The sequence below is a fragment of the Dendropsophus ebraccatus genome, chromosome 1 (assembly GCF_027789765.1).
Source record: "Dendropsophus ebraccatus isolate aDenEbr1 chromosome 1, aDenEbr1.pat, whole genome shotgun sequence".
In the NCBI taxonomy this organism is placed as follows: domain Eukaryota; kingdom Metazoa; phylum Chordata; class Amphibia; order Anura; family Hylidae; genus Dendropsophus; species Dendropsophus ebraccatus.
The window spans coordinates 202,760,335-202,780,843 of record NC_091454.1 but is presented as its reverse complement, the minus strand read 5'-3'; the positions used below and the strand labels follow the sequence as shown (position 1 = coordinate 202,780,843).

The 20,509-nt window shown below is 44.8% G+C and overlaps 1 protein-coding gene across 2 annotated transcripts in view; it reads right to left on the bottom strand.

The window, feature by feature from the left end:
- Positions 1-8,889, bottom strand: part of LOC138788123 (inositol polyphosphate-5-phosphatase A-like) — a 30,952-nt gene extending 22,063 nt beyond the window's left edge. For both annotated transcript variants that reach the window (XR_011362559.1, XM_069965759.1), the window contains exons 1-5: positions 8,769-8,889; positions 8,331-8,442; positions 4,586-4,627; positions 4,258-4,358; positions 1,954-2,041 (exon numbers count right to left, since the gene is read on the bottom strand). Coding sequence is in view for 1 of the 2 variants with exons in the window: in XM_069965759.1 (XP_069821860.1) it covers positions 1,954-2,041; positions 4,258-4,358; positions 4,586-4,627; positions 8,331-8,387 (288 nt within the window). In the remaining variant the exon portion in view is untranslated. The remainder of the gene's footprint in view (positions 1-1,953; positions 2,042-4,257; positions 4,359-4,585; positions 4,628-8,330; positions 8,443-8,768) is intronic.
- Positions 8,890-20,509: the final 11,620 nt, after the last annotated feature.

Here is a 20,509-nt window from a genome sequence, read left to right as displayed (position 1 = left end):
CAGCTGCTGCATATCCTGCAAGAAGTACTGTTCTCTTTCCAGTCTGACACAGTGCTCTCTGCTGCCACCTCTGTCCTTGACTTGAGGTTTGTTTTTGTTTTTTTAAATACAAGCCATTTGCAATTCTGTATAAATTTTTGATTCCACATGATTTAAAGCCCCTCTGTACCCACAATCTGACCCCCCCAAACCACTTGTACCTTCAGATAGCTGCTTTTAATCCAAGATCTGTCCTGGGGTCCGTTCGGCAGGTGATGCAGTTATTGTCCTAAAAAGAACTTTTAATCCGGCAGCGCTGTGTCTAACGGCCGGGGCTTACATTTGTATATGCATTAGGCTGGCACCACCTCTCCGTCCTTCCTCCCCACCCTCCTCATCATTAGGAATGATCCAGGAACATTTACTGCTGTTTGAGCTTTGCACAGGTGTATTAACGATCCAGCCCATGTTCATTATACACACAGGTGGGGAATAGGAGACAATCTGCCTGGAGCATTCCTAATGATGAGGAGGGTGGGGAGGAAGGACATAGAGGGTGTGCCAGCCTAATGCATATACAAATGTAAGCCCCGGCCGTTAGACACAGCGCTGCCGGATTAAAAGTTGTTTTTAGGACAATAACTGCATCTCCTGCCGAACGGACCCCAGGACAGATCTTGGATTAAAAGCAGCTTTCCAAAGGTACAACTGGTTTGGGGGGGGTCACATTGTGGGTACGGAGTCGCTTTAAATTCAAAAAATTCACCAGAACACACCTTTAATAAATCTGTAACCCTTTTTTACAAACCGCCATATTCCCTAGCTGTATTGCCTACACAAATTTATTATATTACTATATGAAAAACTGCCCCACCTCTCTGTACTAATCATCTTCCCTGTATATTTATTGCAGGAAATGTATGCATCCTATCAGGTAATCTATGGCTGCTATACTGGTAGGGCACCTCCCTTCTCATTACTATGTCACTAAACCAGTTATAGCGCTGTCAGATTACCTTGACCCTTCTTATTCCCTCTGAAAACTTGTCTGGTTCCCATCTGACAATACATAGCTGTAGCTGTTAAAGGGGGATTCTCATCACAATAACTATATCTAAAACAGTAGGTAATTAAAAATTAAGAAATTGTGCAATTGGTTCTTTTTACCTTTTTCTCTCGGTCTCCCTGCTAGGCAGTCTCATGTCACTGAATATCATGCTTATAGTGCTAGGTTCCTGACCACTCTTCTGTATTAGGAACAGTGGCCGGGCTGAACAGATGACCTCCCTCACTGCTCTGTGGTAGGGATCTTGGGAGCAGCAGCATCAGTAAAGAGATGTCCCCTGCCCGGACACCATCCATCTTCACACTCATAGCCCAGTGGAGCTGTCAGATGTCAGGACCTGGCGTAGCAGAGCCTAACACAGCACAGCAGAGTGCAGAGCAGAGGAGCACAGCACTTCAGGCCAGAACAGCCAATGACTGTGGAGGTGCTCACCCTCAATCCAATGCAGGAAGTGAAAGTAAGCCAGGAGCATGAAGAGGGGTAAGCGCCCTAAAACACAATACAATTATCGGCCATACTTGGCTGATTACCGGCCATTCTGACTGATAAGGGTTTAGTGTTAAAAGACCACGATCAGCCGACGTGCATGATGTCTGATCATGGTCAACACGTTGAAAAAACACAATCATGTCAGTGACCACTGTTGATTTCAATGGCACAGGCAGTGAGCGACAAGGACAGGTTAGAACTAACAGGACGGCACTTTTTTTTAAGAGAAATAATTTACAAATCTGCATAACTTTCTGACACAAGTTGATTTAAAAAAAAAAAAAAATTCCCTAGAGTACTCTTTTAAGTCCCCTAAATTGGCCAAAATCACCCATCGTTCATGCAGACCTGGCCACACGATTACTGAGCCATATAATAGATTCAGTGAGATATCCACAATAACCACATGCTTTACTCACTGTGAACTTCTCCGCTTGGGTGAAGTCTTTGTCTATGAAGCTTTGGATAGAGTTATACTGAGACATCTCTTCACTCTGCATCAGTCTCCTGCAAAGTCAGCCATGTTTAATAGGAGAAGTCATGTAACATAACCTCTGGAACATAGTCCCATAGCAGCAATGTCACTCACATAACATAAGAAAGAAAGAACTACTATTAGTCACACTCCCACCAGTACTGGTAAATAGGGTTCAGGGCACATCTGAAGCAAGGGATAACTTTTGATATGTTGCTGCCCATGGTGAGACTAACAATTCCTTCCATACTTGTTATTATCAATTCAGTCTCCTTCCCCCAGTTCTAAGCTGCTGTTTTCTGTTGAAAACAAAAATCTGTGTGTAAGCTTTTCTCTCTGTCTCTCCCTCCTTTCTGAGACAGCTGATGTAAACAAGTCTGAGGCAGGCTGTATCTGCAACTTTGTATCATCTTTGAAATGCTAGGAGGGTTAATCACAGTGAGTTCATTAGCAACTTAACCCTCCCAGCATTACAAATAGGTCAAGTCAGAAACTCCCCACGAGGAGAGATGACCCATCTGCAGACAGCTGTTTTGTGGTTGTTCAGAAGGCCTAAAACATGACTGGGGATCTAATAAGCCAAGCCAGAAACTCCCTAGAAGGAGAGGTGACCCATTTGTACACAGGTGTTACTGCCTTTTGTCAGTACAGACAGGCCTCGGTATTAATGTACAGTGTTGGGGCTGTCTAGCAGCAAAGAGGCCTATCTGTAAAAATGGGTCACCTCTTTCTCACTGAGCAAAACTGGCGGAATACACCAGAGCTCTCCGCCATGAAATTTCGCCTGTCTCAGTGTGTCTATGGTGGGCTTCCACAAATATGCCAAAAAGAGCCTGTGAAGCTTCAAAACACAGGACTAGCCAGATATCTCTCTAGGAAGGACCCAGCTAAGGGGCGGCTCTTGTAGGGAAACCACCATATTAAGTGGCCCTATAAGTCAATGTAGTGACAAGGGAAAAACCAAGGCTAACGAGCTGTTTCTCTTATGGCTCTACTAGGCATTGCTCCCACCTAGCCAGAATCCTGCTCCACACTGATGAGGGGCAACACCCCAAAACAGCTGTATGTGGATGGTTACCTGGCTTTGGTTTTTCCCTTGTCATTATATTGACTTATAGGGCCGCTTCATATGGTGGTTTTGGTGGTTTCCCTACAGGAGCCACCCCTTAGCCAGGCCCTTCCCGGAGGGATATCTGGCTAGTCCTGTGTTTCGAGACTCTTAAAGTGGTTATAACTTTCAAAACTTAAATCAACAGTAGATTTGATATAAAGCAAGTTTGCATTTTACATTCATATTTTTTTTTTTGTTATCATGGAAAACACAGCACTTCCTATTTTCTGACTCTTTTTCTAAAAAAACAGGAAACAGTCAGAAAACATGAAGTCCTGTGTATCCCATGCCATCTGAGCGCTCACAGAGAGAAGGCAGTCATGTGACTGATGGACACGTTGACCGAAATTCTTGTGTTTAGTCTGTTTTTTTTTACAACCAGCACAAGTCAAAAAATCTGCCTTCAGGAGACTGGACCAGGATTTCTGGTAAGTACAGCTTAGTTTTACAGCATGATAACTACAACAAAAATAATGAATGGATATTATAAACTTGCTTTATATCACATATAGTGTTGATTTAGAAAGTTATAAGGACAGGCACACTTTAAATAAGACTCCACAGACACTTTTTTGCACATTCATGGTTTATGGGAGGAAAAAACTGCCAAAAATAGCTCTTACTTCAGAGGTTGTTCGATGAGTATGGATTTCTGCAGAAAACATTTCCACATTACATACACCACATCCTACATCTCCTTTAAAGGGGTACTTCAGTAAAACTTTTTTTTTTCAAAATCAACTGGTGTCAGAAAGTTATACAGAGTTGTAAATTACTATCCAGTCTGACACAGTGCTCTCTGCTGCCTCCTCTGTCCGTGTCAGGAACTGCCCGGAGCAGGAGAGTTTTTCTATGGGGATTTGCTACTGTTTGGACAGTCCCTGACATGGACAGAGGCGGCAGAAGAGAGCACTGTGTCAAACTGGAAAGAATACACCACTTCCTGCAGGACATACAGCAGCTGATAAGTACTGTGATAAAATAAAAATAAATTACAAATCTGTATAACTTTATGGTACAAGTTGAGTTAAAGAAAATTTCACTGGAGTACCCCTTTAAGTCAATTCTTATACATAGACAAGTATGTTCTAAGAAATGGGCATATATACTATTCAGTCATAGTCCGAGTCTTGTTACCGGATGAAGTTTTCAGCAGATCCCATGTTCTCCTGATAAGTTTTGCCCCCAAATTCCTGCAGATGAAGAGCGATGAACACTGGCTGGTGGTCCTGCACCGTCTGATTGGATGCGAGAACGAGAAAAGGTCATAATGGGGTTGTCAATGGCTAAAGAAAATCTGTCATACTGAAACTGCAGTCCACTCTGCCGGCATCATGTCATAGAGCCGAAGGGGCTGAGCAGACTGATATATAGTTTTACAGAAAAAGTTTGATTATAACTTCTTTTTGATAATTATATACTAAGTAGTCAAGTGGGCGGTCCTACTCAGTGATTGACAGCTTACCTTATAGAATTCCTGAAGCCAGCTTTTCTCCATTTCCTCTGGCTGTTGGGAAATAGAACAATGTGAAGTATCAGACGTTCCATCCTAACTATTACCTATACCCACAACCAATATATCATTCAGAAACAGGTTAGCAGAGCTGATTTTCTATGCTGTAGATAGGTACTCTACAGAATCAAACAACACCTTAGATCTCAGTTTCCTTTGCGACAGTGACATCCAATTATTAATCCCTCCAATAGTGATATTAGGAGCATCAATCAGACTGGGGCCTACTCACAATATATAAGCCTAAGGGTCCATTTACACAGAAAGATTATATGACAGATTATCTGCCAAAGATTTGAAGCCAAAGCCAGAAACAGACTATAAACAGGTCATAAAGGAAAGCCTGAGATTTTTCCTCTTTTCAAATCCATTTCTGGCTTTGGCTTCAAATCTTTGGCAGATAATCTTTCTGTGTAAATGGACCCTTACCTAGGATGTCATTCTCACTCCCCCGGCCTCATTCTATGAATAAATTCTATTACAAATAAAAAAAAAATAAAATTTCAAAATGCAAATTTTTCACTTTTCAACCATGAACGTCCTAGAAAAAAAAATTTGCCTGGTATTTGCATGTCTGTGTTATGCCTTTATAGACAAAAATGTATACAGGTATCATTTGTTTACTATGTACTAAGGATAAAGGAGTGAAGAATAGCAGGGGATGTCCATGACAGTCACATGTCTACAGGTAGAGATTTGCTGGGAGGAGCTGGGGGTCCTTGTACTGGGATTCCCACCCATCATGGGAATATAGGCCCCTGAGTGCACATGCTCCGCCACCCCATTCACTGTCTATAGCAGCATGGGGAACCTTCGGCCCTCCAGTTGTTGCAAAACTACAATTCCCATCATGTCTGGAGAGCCAAAGCTTTAGCTGTCCCCCATGTCTGGTCTTTAGGATGGCCTGCAATAGCGAGTACATTGCATGTTTGGAAGTCCCATAGCAAGTAAATAGAATGAAGGAAAGGCTCCTTTAATTCACTTGGGAGTTGCACACAAAAGACTTCTGTTGTCATGATCTGTGGAGGTCCCAGTAGATGGACTCGCACCGATCAGCTAGTTATTACCTATCCTGAGGATAGAGGATGATCTAGGAATAAACCCTCTAAATTGGTGCTTTTGCTCTGTGCAGTTGAAAGAAAAAAAAAACTCCAGCCACTGTTAAAGGTGAACTCAAGTCTTCCAGTACTTATCAGCTGCTATATGCCTTGCAGGAAGTTGTGTATTATTTCCAGTCTGACACAATGCTCTCTGCTGCCACCTCTGTCTATGTCAGGTACTGTCCAAAACAGTAGCAAATAATTGAAAACCTCTCCTGCTCTGGACAGTTCCTGACATGGACAGAGGTGGAAGCAGCTGATAAGTACTGGAAGACTGGAGATTTTTTTTAATAGAAGTAAATTACAAATCTATATAAATTTCTGATACCAGTTGATTTGATGTGAGCCTTTTAAAACTGTTTATCTCAAATGATTTAGTTTGGTTAGGTTAAAGATACAGTGCACAGTGTAGACCTTAGGGCCCTATTACACGGGATGATTATCGTGCGAAAAATCGTTATATCGTTCGAATTTAAATGATAATCGTTCTGTGTAATTACAGGCAACGATCGAGAAATCATTCATATTTCGATCGTTGATTTAGATCTGAACCTAAAATTATCTCTAATCCTTCGCTGTAATTCCACATTCGTTCGCTCAAGTTCCGCATTTTTTCACTAATCGTTCAGTGTAATTGCACATTGTTCATTGTTTTGCTGGGATCAGAAGGAATAAACGATCATAGTAACGATCGCAATAACGATCATAACTACTGACCATTGTTTTCTGTAATATGGTGAACGATTTCAGGTTAACGATCTCGTTTGCGATCGTTTAACGTTAGTAGTTAATCGCTAAAAATCGCTCTGTGTAATAGGACCCTTACCTTGTACAGTTAAAGTGACTGTACCACCAGGCCCAGGCTGAAGCACTGGAGGCGGTCGACCCACCCTTAGTGGGAAGAAACCCCAGCCCCTCTATGACATGACTCCATTAGAATCAATGGAACCCTATCATAGAGGGGCTAGGGTTTCCTCCCACTAAGGGTGGGTCGGCCCATCTCCAGTTCTTCAGCCTGGGCCTGGTGGTACAGTCACTTTAAGTAAAATGAAATCAAGGTGGACTGACCCTCTCCACTAAATGGTGGAATGACAATAATATAACAGGAATGACTAAAAGGTGAAAGGGGGGTCAAGAAAACAAAAAAGGATATTAATAGATGATAGATAGCTCTATAGATACAACTTGGGACCGGCACTACTTCAGACAGTGGTGTGCCAGCAAATCCTGGACCATGATCAAGGTTCAGAAAAAGAATCCAACAAAAGACAAAGGCACTCCAATATGGTGGAGAAAAAAAATCAACTTGTAGAAAGAACTTTATTCCATTATGTACTCAATATACGTAGATAATACTGTATATGTGAAGGGGGAAAAGTTTTCTTTTTACATGTTGAATTTTTAACTATAGTAGAGTGCTACTGTCTTTTATAGATAGATGATGGATAAGAGATAGATAGATAGATAGATAGATAGATAGATAGATAGGAGATAGATAGATAGATAGATAGGAGATAGATAGATAGGAGATAGATAGATAGGAGATAGATAGGAGATAGATAGATAGATAGATAGATAGATAGATAGATAGATAGATAGATAGATAGATAGATAGATAGATAGATAGGAGATAGATAGATAGATAGATAGATAGATAGGAGATAGATAGATAGATAGATAGGAGATAGATAGATAGGAGATAGATAGATAGATAGATAGATAGATAGATAGATAGATAGATAGATAGGAGATAGATAGGAGATAGATAGATAGGAGATAGATAGATAGATAGATAGATAGATAGGAGATAGATAGATAGGAGATAGATAGATAGATAGATAGATAGATAGATAGATAGAAGATAGATAGATAGATAGATAGATAGATAGATAGATAGATAGGAGATAGATAGATAGATAGATAGGAGATAGATAGATAGATAGATAGGAGATAGATAGATAGATAGATAGATAGATAGATAGATAGATAGATAGGAGATAGATAGATAGGAGATAGATAGATAGATAGATAGATAGATAGATAGATAGATAGATAGGAGATAGATAGATAGATAGATAGATAGATAGATAGATAGATAGATAGATAGGAGATAGGAGATAGATAGATAGATAGATAGATAGATAGATAGATAGGAGATAGATAGATAGATAGGAGATAGATAGATAGATAGATAGATAGATAGATAGATAGGAGATAGATAGATAGATAGATAGATAGATAGATAGATAGATAGGAGATAGATAGATAGATAGATAGATAGATAGATAGATAGATAGATAGGAGATAGATAGATAGATAGATAGATAGATAGATAGATAGATAGATAGATAGATAGGAGATAATAGATAATAGAAAAGAGATAGATAGATAGATAGATAGATAGATAGATAATAGAAAAGAGATAGATAGATAGATAACGAAAATCCAAAGCACTCAAGCATGAGATGAAAAAAGTGGTTGCTTATTACAAAAAGGTGCAAAAACAAAAAGATGCGAGATAGATAGATAGATAGATAGATAGATAGATAGATAGATAGATAGATAGATAGATAGATAGGAGATAGATAGATACTCACCTCATCACACAAAGAGCCCACATTGGCCGTGATGAGCAGGACTCCCAGACTCTCCATAATAACTGAACTTACAAACTCTGAGGCTCAAGAGACAGATCCTGCGAAACCCAGACTGCGAAGCAAAAAAAATAATAATAATTTCTAGAAAGCTAAAAAATGTAGTAGCCCAGGGTACAGACAAGCAGTGGAGGTAAGAAGATCTGCAGTCAAAGGTCAAAGTTCAAGGAGATTGCAAGGAGGCAGAAGAATGACTATGCGCAAAAAGAGAAAGTCTTAAGAAGAATAAGGCAAAGAAGGAAGAGACGGAGAGCAAGGATCCAGCAGGTGTCCGGCCAAAGGAGCCGGTATGAGGCGAGGGCTTTATAAGCAGCACCCAGCAGGTAAATAGTATGCAAAGTGACGCTAGGAGACACATCACTGGCTGCTCATGGTATTAACCTGTCAGGCTCCTGGTCAGGGCATCCCGGTAATCCAGACTAAGCTCCTCGCTTTACAGATGTTTACAAATCCCAGGATGTGACTGTCTATCTGGGCTTCTTGTCATTGCATTGATCTCCCTCCTTCCTGGCTCAGGTGTGTCAGGCCCCTCCCCAGCACCATCCAGGTGTCCTGCCTCCCATACCTGACCCTCCCTCTATCCATATATATCGCATGCCGTTATAGTCTACTAGGTGTCCTCCACTATTCTTCTGTCTTTGTTATTACCCAAGGGTCAGGTTACATGACGTAGAAGGGTAAAGGGCTACGGAGCAGGTTTGACACCCGCACAACTATTCCAGCTGTCTCTTCTACAACCACCATATAAACAGACCTCTCTGGCATCTAGCTGCTTTCTTTTTTTTTTTTTTTTATAACTGTAATGTTTATTAAAGTTTTCATATAAACAGTAAAGGAATACAGTGCACAATAAACAGCGGCAGTACAAAGCAATCTGCAGCATGCAGTATAATCGTGGACATGTCTCAAACCGCAAATACAAAAAGTCAAAGAGTCAAACTTAGGTGGACAGCACAAGGACCTACAGGGGAAGACACACTTGGACAATAAGACACCAAAGATACGTTAGGGGAGAAGGTAGGGAAGGGGTCGTGAAGGTAGGGAGGGGGTTGGGGGGGGGGGTTGGGGGGATCAGTTCTGGAGTCAATCAGGTATAACCCTGTTGTGAACAATACGCATCCCATGGGGCCCATACAGTCTCAAAGGCAGCCACTCTATTATTCATCATTGCCGTCAGCGATTCCATCGTTTGTACCTCCTTAATCCTCGCAACCAAGTCAGTAAGGGAGGGAGGGAGAACTGACTTCCATTGTCTAGCTATCAAGGTTTTGGCTGCTGTCAGCATTTGCAAGAGCAGCTTGGTGGATTTCTTTCCCACCGACTTAGGGGTCAGGTTAAGGAGGCAAGACACTGGGTCAGGTGAAAAGGAGTGTTGTAATACTAAGGAAAATACCTCGCATACGGTGGTCCAATAGGGCCGAATAATAGGGCAGTCCCAAAAAACATGGTATAGAGACCCCACCCCAGCATGGCACCTCCAGCACAGGGGTGATATGGATCTATTTAGTTTGTGGAGCAACTCGGGGGTGTGGTACCAAAACATTAGTAATTTATATTGGGTTTCTTTGTAGGTAACACATGGAGAAGACTTAGCCGCCCTGTCCCAAATAATGTCCCAGTGCTCGGGGGGGATTGGTTTGGCCAGGATCGTCCCCCACTTAGTCATGTACGTGTGTCGGACTGGTGAGTCGTTCACTGGCGAGCCTAATATCTTATATATATCGGAAACAAGGCCTCGCATACCCGGGCCGGCTCTGACCAGCTGCTCAAAGGCCGTGGGCTTGGAGACCGTGGTGTCACCTATGTGCGCCAGCATAAAATGCCGCAACTGCAGAAAAGTGTAATGCTCGGAGGCGGGTAAAGCCCGTTTCTCGCATAAATCGTCAAAAGAGAGCAGGGAGCGCGTCAGAGGATTCACAACATCTGCAAAATGAAAGAGTCCCCGAGAACCCCATGTCTGTACCACCACGGACTCCAAGCCCGGCCGAAAAGCCGGAGTGAGAAGGAAAGAGGCCAGAGGGGGAGCTGTAGAAGAGAGTTGGAATCGTTTAGAGCAGGTGTCCCAGATATGCTTAGTGAATCTGATAGGCCCTAATAGTGGTCGAGGCAAGGGGGCGGCAGGGTCGGGAAGCCACAGGAGGGAGTTTGGGTGTGTGGGGGCCAGCCACCTCCTTTCTATTGCCATCCATTTACTGTATGCATGGTAGGAGGACCAAGATGGGATAACCCTTAGATGTGCTGCCCAATAGTAGTGCAGAATATTAGGCGTCGCCAACCCCCCCTGAGTCTTACCGGCCATCATAACAGTTTTGGGGATTCTATGGCGCTTAGAGTTCCATATAAACCGGAAAATGGCGGTTTGGATCGCTTTTAATTCTCGCATAGGGACTTTTACTGGTAATGTTACAAAGTGATATAGTAATTTGGGGAGGATAGTCATTTTAACCGCCGCTATTCGGCCTAGTAGGGAGATAAAATGTTTATTCCAGGACAATAGGAGGGATTTAACAGTTCGGAAGAGCGTGGGATAATTGGCTAGGTACAAGGAAGAATATGAGGAGGTGAGACGGACACCCAGGTATCCGATAGAGTCACAGGACCAACGGAAATGGAAATTGGCTCTGAGAGAGCGAAGTTTGTTTTCGGGCAGGTTTAATGGGAGAGCCTCCGTCTTGGCGGTATTCACCTTGTACCCAGACAAGACCCCAAAGTCTTGGAGCAGTTTATGGAGGTTCGGAAGGGTGGTGGGTAGATTAGTCAGGGTAAGTAAGACATCATCTGCAAACAGCATCAGTTTGTATTCCATACCCCTAATGTGCACTCCCTGGATATCCACATTGTTTCTGATGGCTGCCGCCAGAGGCTCTATGCAGATCACAAACAGTAGCGGGGACAGGGGGCAGCCCTGGCGGGTCCCATTATGGAGGGAGAAAGTTCTCGAGAGTTGGTGAGGCATTTTAATGGAGGCCGTGGGGCGGGAGTAAAGCCCCTGAAGGGCCGTAACAAAGGGACCTGCAAAGCCAAAAGTCCGAAGGGTTTCAAAAAGGAAGGGCCAACCAAGGCGGTCAAATGCCTTCTCCGCATCAAGGCTTAGTATCAAGGCTCTATCGGCTTGTAAGTTAACCGCATCTATAATATTGGCTGCCCGTCTAGTATTGTCTGCTCCCTGTCGACCCATTACAAAGCCCACCTGGTCCTTATCCACCAATCCTGGCAGCCAGAGATTGAGGCGGTTGGCCAAGGTTTTCGTGAAAATCTTCAGATCAGCATTGAGCAGTGCAATGGGTCGGTAGCTGGAGCATTCTAGCGGGTCCTTGTTAGGCTTGGGGATAAGGGTGATTAGGGAATGGAGCATAGAGGGGGGGGGAGTCTCAGAGCCCTCCATGAAGAAATTAAACAGGGATACTAGCCGCGGGGCAAGTTGCTCCTGAAAGGTCTTAAAGTACAAATACGTAAATCCGTCTGGTCCCGGCGAGCGTCCCGAAGGAAGATCCTTAAGCACCCCAGATAACTCCTCCAGGGAGATTAGAGCATTTAAGTGTTCAACCGCCTCCTGGGAGAGTGTGGGGAGTCCACACTGTGAAAGGAAGGCTTGTATTTGTCTGGCTCTCGCTGCAGGATCAGAAGGAAGGGAAGAGGGTAAAGAATATAGTTTTGAAAAGTATCGCTCAAAAATCGAGGATATATCTTTAGGGTGAGATTTGGTACGACCCAGATGGTCTCTAAGGGCCTGCGGAGACTGAGCAGCCGAGCGGTCGTTTAGCATACGTGCCAGCAGGGTATGAGCCCTATTTCCCTTCTCATAGAAGCGTTGCTTCGAAAACAGGAGCAAGCGTTCTACTTTGTGTGTAAGGAGGTCTTTAAGTTTGGCTCTAGCCGCGATCAGTCTACGCAGACCCTGGACAGATGGCCGGGAGGATAGAGCCGCCTCTAAGACACCTATCCTTGATTTGGTCTCTCTAATAGCCTCTAGTCTATCCCTCTTCCCCCTGGACCCCAGGGCGATGCAATGGCCTCTAATAACCGCCTTATGGGCTTCCCATAGGGTAGACTGGGCTGAGACTGAGCCTTCATTCTCGGCAAAGTAGGTCCCAATACAATGTTGGATAGAATCTTTTAGAGTCTGTGTTTTCAAGAGCGACTCATTGAGACGCCAGTGACAGTGGCGAGTAGGTGACAGTAGGGAGGCTAGAGAAATGCTAACCGGTCCGTGATCCGACCAAGAGATGGGGTCGATGTTTGAACCTTTGAGCAAACGCACTGTGGGGATGTTGCCAAAGAGATAATCAATTCTCGTGTGCGTTTGCCGAGGGTGGGAGTAGAAGGAGAAAAGCTTCTCTCCAGGGTGCTCAATGCGCCATAAGTCATAGAGACTGTGTTGTCAGATCAGCCTCCGAAACTCCGTAGAAAGCCGACATTGGTCGGGAGATGGTGGGGTGTCAGAGATCGAGTGTCTGTCCATCACCTCAGAAAAAGGGAGGTTAAAATCGCCTCCCAGGATCCAGGGCGAAGGAGGGTATCGAGAAAGGCGCTGGAGGACCCCGCGGAGAAAGGGAATCTGCTTCCTATTAGGGGCATAGATGTTGCATAATAGTAGAGGTTTGCCTTGGATGGACCCCTCAATTATGATATACCGACCGCCGGGGTCTGAGTAGGTCGTCTCCACTTGTAGGGGACAGGTCCGAGAGACCATAATGGCTACACCCCCCCGCTTACAGCCCATAGAGGCAGAATGAACTAGTGGATATGAGTGTTTAGCGAAGTTAAAGGTGGCGGAGGCATCAAAATGAGTTTCCTGTATATATGCTATATCGGCTTTCTGAGATCTTAATTCCTGCAGGAGCAGGCGTCTCTTCAGATTGGAGTTAAGTCCCTTAACATTAAGTGTGATAATCTTAGCCATAAGGAGTATAGGGAGAGAGGGCAATGCATGTGTAGTGAGACTCACCAGTCCCCATCCGATGGGCCCCAGGAAGTGGGAAGTCAGGAACAGTGTCGAACCAGGGTAGCAACCTCAAGAACTGCAGGAAAAAGGAGGGGGACACAACAGTGGGAGAGACATGGAGGGAAGGGACGAGAAAGACAACACAACAAACACAAAAAAAAACACATTGGTATAGTAAATCAATCAAGAACAAGGGCTTCCATAAAGGAAAAAAGTGGCTGTGAGCCAAAAACCCACGCAAAAAATGCATGGGTGGGAGCAATAGGTCCTTCCTCTGTCACCAAGGAAAAGAAATCTGGGGAAGGAAAGGACAGAGGACAAACGCTCCTAGGGAAGCGGGGGAGCCAGGCAATGAGCCTAAAGGGAGAGGAGAACTAAAGACAACAACCACACAGCAAACGAAAACCAACAGTGTGGGTACTCCGACCTTGTGGCTCTGTAGCTCATAGTAGGCAAAATAGTACAGCCCATCAGGGATTTGGCAAGGGTCCCGGCATCAAGAAAAAGGGAGGAGGGGGAGTCTCCAAAAGTGGACGGGAGATAGCCTGCCATCAGCGGCCTCTCAAGGAGGTGATGAAGGGTTTCGGGGGTGAGGCCTCTGACGCTTCTGTCGCACAGGCCGCCAGACCTCGTCCGGCGGGGGTGGAGGAGGTGGGGCAATCACCCACTCGGAGATCTGCGGAAGGGGGATGTCTAGGGTTTCACAGAGATGCGGCAGGTCATCCAGATCACGTAGGGTGGCCGACTTGCCGTCCCTCCTGGCCGTCAGGGAGAAAGGAAAGTTCTAACGGTACGTTGCCTGATGATCCCGTAGGATTTGCAGGAGGGGGCGTAGAAATCTCCGTTTCTGTAGAGTGACCCAGGCAAGGTCCGGGAAGAGTTGAAGAGGTGCTCCATCAAAGTCAAAATCCTTCAGGGAACGTGCTTTGGTCAGGATGCGTTCCTTTAAAGCAAAATTATGTACGCAGCATATCACATCTCTCGGGTTGCCGTTAGCTGATTTAGGCCGGAGAGCCCGGTGAGCCCGGTCCAACTTTATCTTGTGGGAAGCCGGTTCCCCCAGAATAGTATTAAATATGGCTTCTAAAGTGTCTGGGAGATCGTCAGCCTGGGTTGCTTCCGGTAAACCCCGGACTCGGATCTTATTACGGCGTCCTCTATTGTCTATATCCTCTAGATGGCGTTGCACGTCATTCAGCATAGATGATTGGGCCGCTACAGTGGTGTGCAGTTGGGCTATGTAGGCTCGAGTGGCATCATGTTCTTCCTCAACACCCTCAACCCGGTTAGTAATGTGCTGGATGTCTTTGCGGATTTCAGAGATTTCAGTTTTGAACGCCTCTTTAACCTCGGCTATCAGCAGTTGGAAATCATTTTTGGTTGGTAGTTGAGATAGGAGTTTATGCATGCCTCTCTGTGATTGCGGGCCAAACAAAGAGGAGTCAGAGTCTGAGTCTCTGGAGGTCTGCCAGTCATTAGTATCAGGGCAAGCATCCCTGGCAGTGTCTCTGGTTGCGGGCTGGGGTGGAGGCTGTTTAGGGGCTTTCTTCCTCATAGTGCTAGCCTGCCCCTCCTCATGAGATTGAGGGGCAATAGACATGGCCGGCTGTAGCAAGGCAGGGATGGAGGAAGGGAGAGGAGCAGCTCCAGCCACAGGGAAGTGGGCTTCTTCAGTGGACAATGCACCCCCTGATGTTATAGGGGTAAGCTGTCCTGAAGCTGGGATGGGAAAAGCCGCAGGAGGGGCGGACAGGTGGAGGGTAGGCAGTCTCTGTGGGGAGGAGAGGGGCCTCGGGGTGGCTGTGGCGTGTCCCCTGGGAGAGCAGTGCTGCAGGCAAGATGGCGCCTCCCCAGCTGCAAGGGCCGACTGAGGGGACCTGCCGTTATCTGAGCCTCCCTTACTCACCCGGCTCAGCAAGTTCGCCCCCCGGAGAGCCCTTGGAGAGGAGGCCGGCGAGCGTCTGCCGGTCCGAGCCGGCAGCCAGGGAATGCCCGATCTAGATCCCGGACCTCCGCGCCGGACACGTGGGCAAGATGGCGCCCGTCTTCCTCTTCCCTGTTGCGCCGAGCGCGTCAGAGGGCCTCTACTCGCCTGCTCCGACGGGGTGAGTGGATGCGTGACCGGCGGGTCCGGCGGCGAGGCAAGGTGAGCCGGGGACCGTGTCTGGTGGGTGGAAGCCGCTTCAGCCTCTGCCGGGGTGCCTGGTAGGGAGCGGGAGCTGCTGCTGGGCCCCGGAGCCAGGAACCGATCCAGCGTCTGGTTGCGGTTCCTCCGGTGGACCTCCGGTACGGGGTACTGCTGCCGGTCCTTGGGGGTCTTCCCCATGTGTGGGGGGGATCTTTGAGGGTGCCGGGGGTGCTAATTAAAGGCTGATTTGCAGGCCACAGGACGGAGCTCCAGCACAGCACGTCTGCTCACATCGCTGGCTCGCTCCGCCCCCCCCTAGCTGCTTTCTTTATCCCATTGCAAAACTTAAAGGGGTTATCCAGGATTAGAAAAAACACAGCTACCTTCTTGCAAAAACAGCACCACCCCTATCCTCAGGTTATGTGTGATATTACTATTTAGTGCCATTCACTTTAATGGAAACAAGCTGCAAATACAACCCCCAAACTGAGGACAGGAGAAAGAAAGCAGCCATGTTTTTATAAGTCTGGACAATCCCGTTATTAGCTGCTGGAGCTTTTAACTTGTCTATGGAGGAAATTTATCAAACATGGTGTAAAGTGAAAGTGGCCCAGTTGCCCCTAGCAACCAATCAGATTCCATTTTTCATTCCTCACAGACTCTTTGGAAAATGAAAGGTGGAATCTGATTGGTTGCTAGGGGCGACTGAGCCAGTTTTACTTTACACCATGTTGGATAAATCTCCCACTAAATGTCTATACACACTGTTGCCTAGGAAACAAGGCCCAGGCTGATGACATCACAAACAAGGTGAACTCACTGTGTGATGTCAGCGATAGAATGTAGAAAGGCAATGTTGTTGACTCTTGATTTACATACAAGACATCATGGTGTGAAGATGGCTGTGAGTGATAGTAGCCCCCAAGCTCCTCGCCAAGGCGCCGGGTCCTCACCCCAGTACATTGTGAGTATCCATGGAACAATAATAGCTCCCCCCACCCCAAACCATGGGGCTCAATCACTAAGACCTTGTACAAGAAGTCAGGATGAAGGCCACCTGCATAAAACTCCTCCAAGGAATACTGGAACATCTAGAGTTCAAAGTCTTAAAAGAAAGGCGAAATTTACCCTGGATGACCCACCGCTTCCTAAGAGGGTCAAGTCAGATGGATACAGTCAAGAAGAGATGGCTACGAGAACCTCAGAAGGAATTATAGAATCACCAACTACCAGTACCTTCAATAAAGCAGAACCCCCAAAAACCAAGAAGGTTATGAACAGAAAGAAACCTACCACCAGACGTAAGACTACAACACCAAAGAACAAAAGAAAGAGTGAACTGAAAACCTGGGAGGACAAATCTACCCAGACAGACGACATACCCGAGTCTCCTCCAGTCATCCACATCGGAGCTGAACTTCCAAGATGGTTACGTTTTCTCAGACCCTTCTGGCTCATAAAAGTGAATGTGAACGAGCCATGGACCCTCACATGGGAGCTGAAGACGTCTCGTCCAGACTCCAGGAATACAGATTCTTCTTAAGGTGATCAGGATTAAGGACTATGACAACATCCCAGGGTCTGGTAACTGAATAAATGGTAGGAGCATGCCATTACTTGGTGTTTTTGAATTCAGAGGGAAAGTCAAAACCTGATTTTTGGGATATTTTAGTAGATAATTTGCTGTTAATCCTTAAGGTGTTTTCTTGTAGATACATTTAAGTATGTGTACAAGGCCGGAGAGGTATATAGATCTCTGTATAAGGATGGAGAGGTATATAGATGTCCGTACAAGGCTGGAAAGGTATATAGATCTCAGTATAAGGCTGGAGGGGTATATAGATCTCCAATTAGGCGGCCAGATACGTTAGATCATCAGTTGATGCCACCATGTCTGGTGGGCCTGGCGATCATCTAACAGCGATGGAGAACCTTCAGCCCTCCAGCTGTTGCAAAACTACAATTCCCATCATGCCTTGACATATATATCTAATGCATTAAAGGGGCACCTCCGGCAGAATTTTTTTTTTAATAAACCGGTGTCAGAAGGTTACATAGATTGGTTATTCATTTCTATAAAAAAAAAATCTCCAGTCTTCCAGTACTTATGAGCTGCTGCATGTCCTGCATGAAGTGATATTTTTCTTCCAGTCTGACACAGTGCTCTCTGTTGCCATTTCTGTCCATGTCAGGAACTGTCCAGGGAGAGAAAAAGAAGAAAGCGGGCACCAGCGCCTCGTGTCATACCTCAATACACCAAGGATAAGGATTATGTGAGAAGGTGCTTACCTGGATGCCACTTGGGCTTTGTGCATATCACCCCTCAACAGGGTACAACTCCGAATCCAGGGTCTTGTTAGGTGACAGTCCACTGTATAGGGGCCTACTACCTCTAGGGACTGCTAAGCTGACTGTACCAAAAACACAGGATACTCCCAAAATAATAGGGCCCGTGGAGAGAATAAGTGAATAAAATAAAAAGGAATTAAGGTACTCACGGTCAGCGCTGTCCACATAGAGAAGTGGCCGAAAGCTTAAATAAATGAATTTAATATAGTGAAAAATATATTTAATATAGCACAAATATTTGTGCTATATTAAATATATTTTTCACTATATTAAATTCATTTATTTAAGCTTTCGGCCACTTCTCTATGTGGACAGCGCTTACCGTAAGTACCTTAATTCCTTTTTATTTTATTCACTTAGGAACTGTCCAGAGCAGGAGAGGTTTTCTATGGGGATTTGCTACTGCTCTGGACAGTTCCTGACATGGACAGAGGTGACAGCAGAGAGCACTGTGTCAGACTGGAAAGAATACAACACTTCCTGCAGGACATACAGTAGCTGATAAGTACTGGAAGACTTGAGATTTTTAAATAGACGTAATTTGCAAATCTGTATAACTTTCTGGTACCAGTTCAAATGAAAAAACTATTTATTTATATTATATATATATATATATATATATATATATATATATATATATATATATACACACACACACACACACACACACACACACACACACAGTTTTTTTGCCGAAGTTCCCCTATAAGTGGTTGCACAGAATGTGTTATCAGTGCATTAAAGAGTAGTTATCTGCCACAATTACACCAAAAATGCATGAAAACAAAGAGTGAACACAGCTGCTGTAATACAAGGGGAATCCATCATCACAGGGCAGGTATGTATATAGAACTGCCGATAAGGAATTTGCCATGTGACTTGGCCGAGGTCTTAAACATTCACAACACAGAACCTGTACATCTGCTCTATCCACGTGACCTCCTCTTACATCATACAGATGCCAAGTTATGTCTTCACAAATACCACAAATTTACAGCCCGGAGCCTCAACTTAATTACCTATAGTGTATATACCTGGATGTCCCCTTTAAGTAACTACCTTGATTAAACCACAGCAGAAAATCATGCAGCTGCCATCGCTAAATTTGGACATTCCCTAAGAGTTAGGAGTAATTAGCCTGCAGCCCTCCCAGCCTGAGCGCCCACTCACCTCTCATACGTTTTTTTCTCCTCCCCAGGTACAGCGGGGTGTTAGACGTACTGTAATATGCCTTAACCTAGCACGCCCCAAACTTCCTGGTCTTTCCACGTTTTCATTCACATTTCATGACAAAGTTGAAGGGTGGGCGGGAGATTCATTTATTGCAGAAAGCCTGTATTTCCTGTCCTTGAAGGAAGCAGGAAGAAGTTAACCCCTGAAGGCCACTGTCCTTATCAGTGCAGGGAACCTAGAAAAGCATATATATGCACGCACACACACATATTATATATATAAATATATATAAAATAGGATAAAAGTTACAAAAACTAAACAGTGTAAAATAGTCCCGCTAGTGAAGCCCTAATCTGGCCCTGAACCCCTCGGATCACGTAGTCAGGAGGGCAAACGTCAGCAAAGATCGGGCGCATGACATCTTTCCATGGCATCTTATCCATAAAGGCTTTATCATAACTCTCATACTTTGCCTAAATAGTAATTGTAATTCTGTATAATGCCTAAAGATAGTATATACCAGGGGTGGGGAACCTTGGCTCTCCTGCTGTTGCAAAACTACAACTCCCATCATGCCTGGACAGCCAAAGCTAAAGCTTTGGCTGTCCAGGCATGATGGGAGTTGTAGTTTTGCAAAAGCAGGAGAGCCAAGGTTCCTTACCCCTGCTATATAGCATATTCAAACACCACCAGGCCTCTCCATAACTTGCCTAATAATGTCAGGCATTCTAGCCTCTGCCAAGGCATTCCATATAATGGCTGTATTTCACATATATACACCAATCAGCCATAATATTAAAACCTAATATTGTTTAGGTCCCCCTGTGCCACCAAAACAGCTCTCCATCCTGTGAAGGTGTCCTGTGGTATCCGCACAGACAACAGCAGCTGATTCTGTAAATAGATCACAGTTCTTTTTCCCCCACACTTCCCAGAGATCACTAGTATTGAGATCTGGGGAATTTAGAGACCTAAGGCCCTATTACACAAGTTGATTATCGTCCTTATTCTGACGATAATCACTTTGTGTCTATATACACAGAAAGATTATCTGCCAAAGATTTGAAGCCAAAGCCAGAAACAGACTATAAACAGAGATCAGGTCATAAAGGAAAGCCTGAGATTTCAATTTTTTTAAATCCATTCCTGGCTTTGGCTTCAAATTTTTGGCAGATAATCTATCAGATAGTCTTTCTGTGTAAATGGACCCTAATAGAAGACAACAATCAGCTGATAAGAGGAGCAGCGACAGCAGACAGCCACTATCTTCTATGGTCTGCCCAGACTTTACTGAAAGAGTAGTAGATGCTTGGAACAAACTTCCAACAGATGTGGTTGGTAAATCTACAATAACAGAATGTAAACCTGCCTGGGATAAACATCTATCTATCTATCCTAAGATAATGAGAAGGGCAATACTAACAGGGCAGACTAGATGGACCCAGTGGTCTTTTTCTGTCGACAATCTTCTATGTTTCTATCTAGCCCTTTTAGAGTTGCTCACATACTTCCACTTCCCCATTTTTT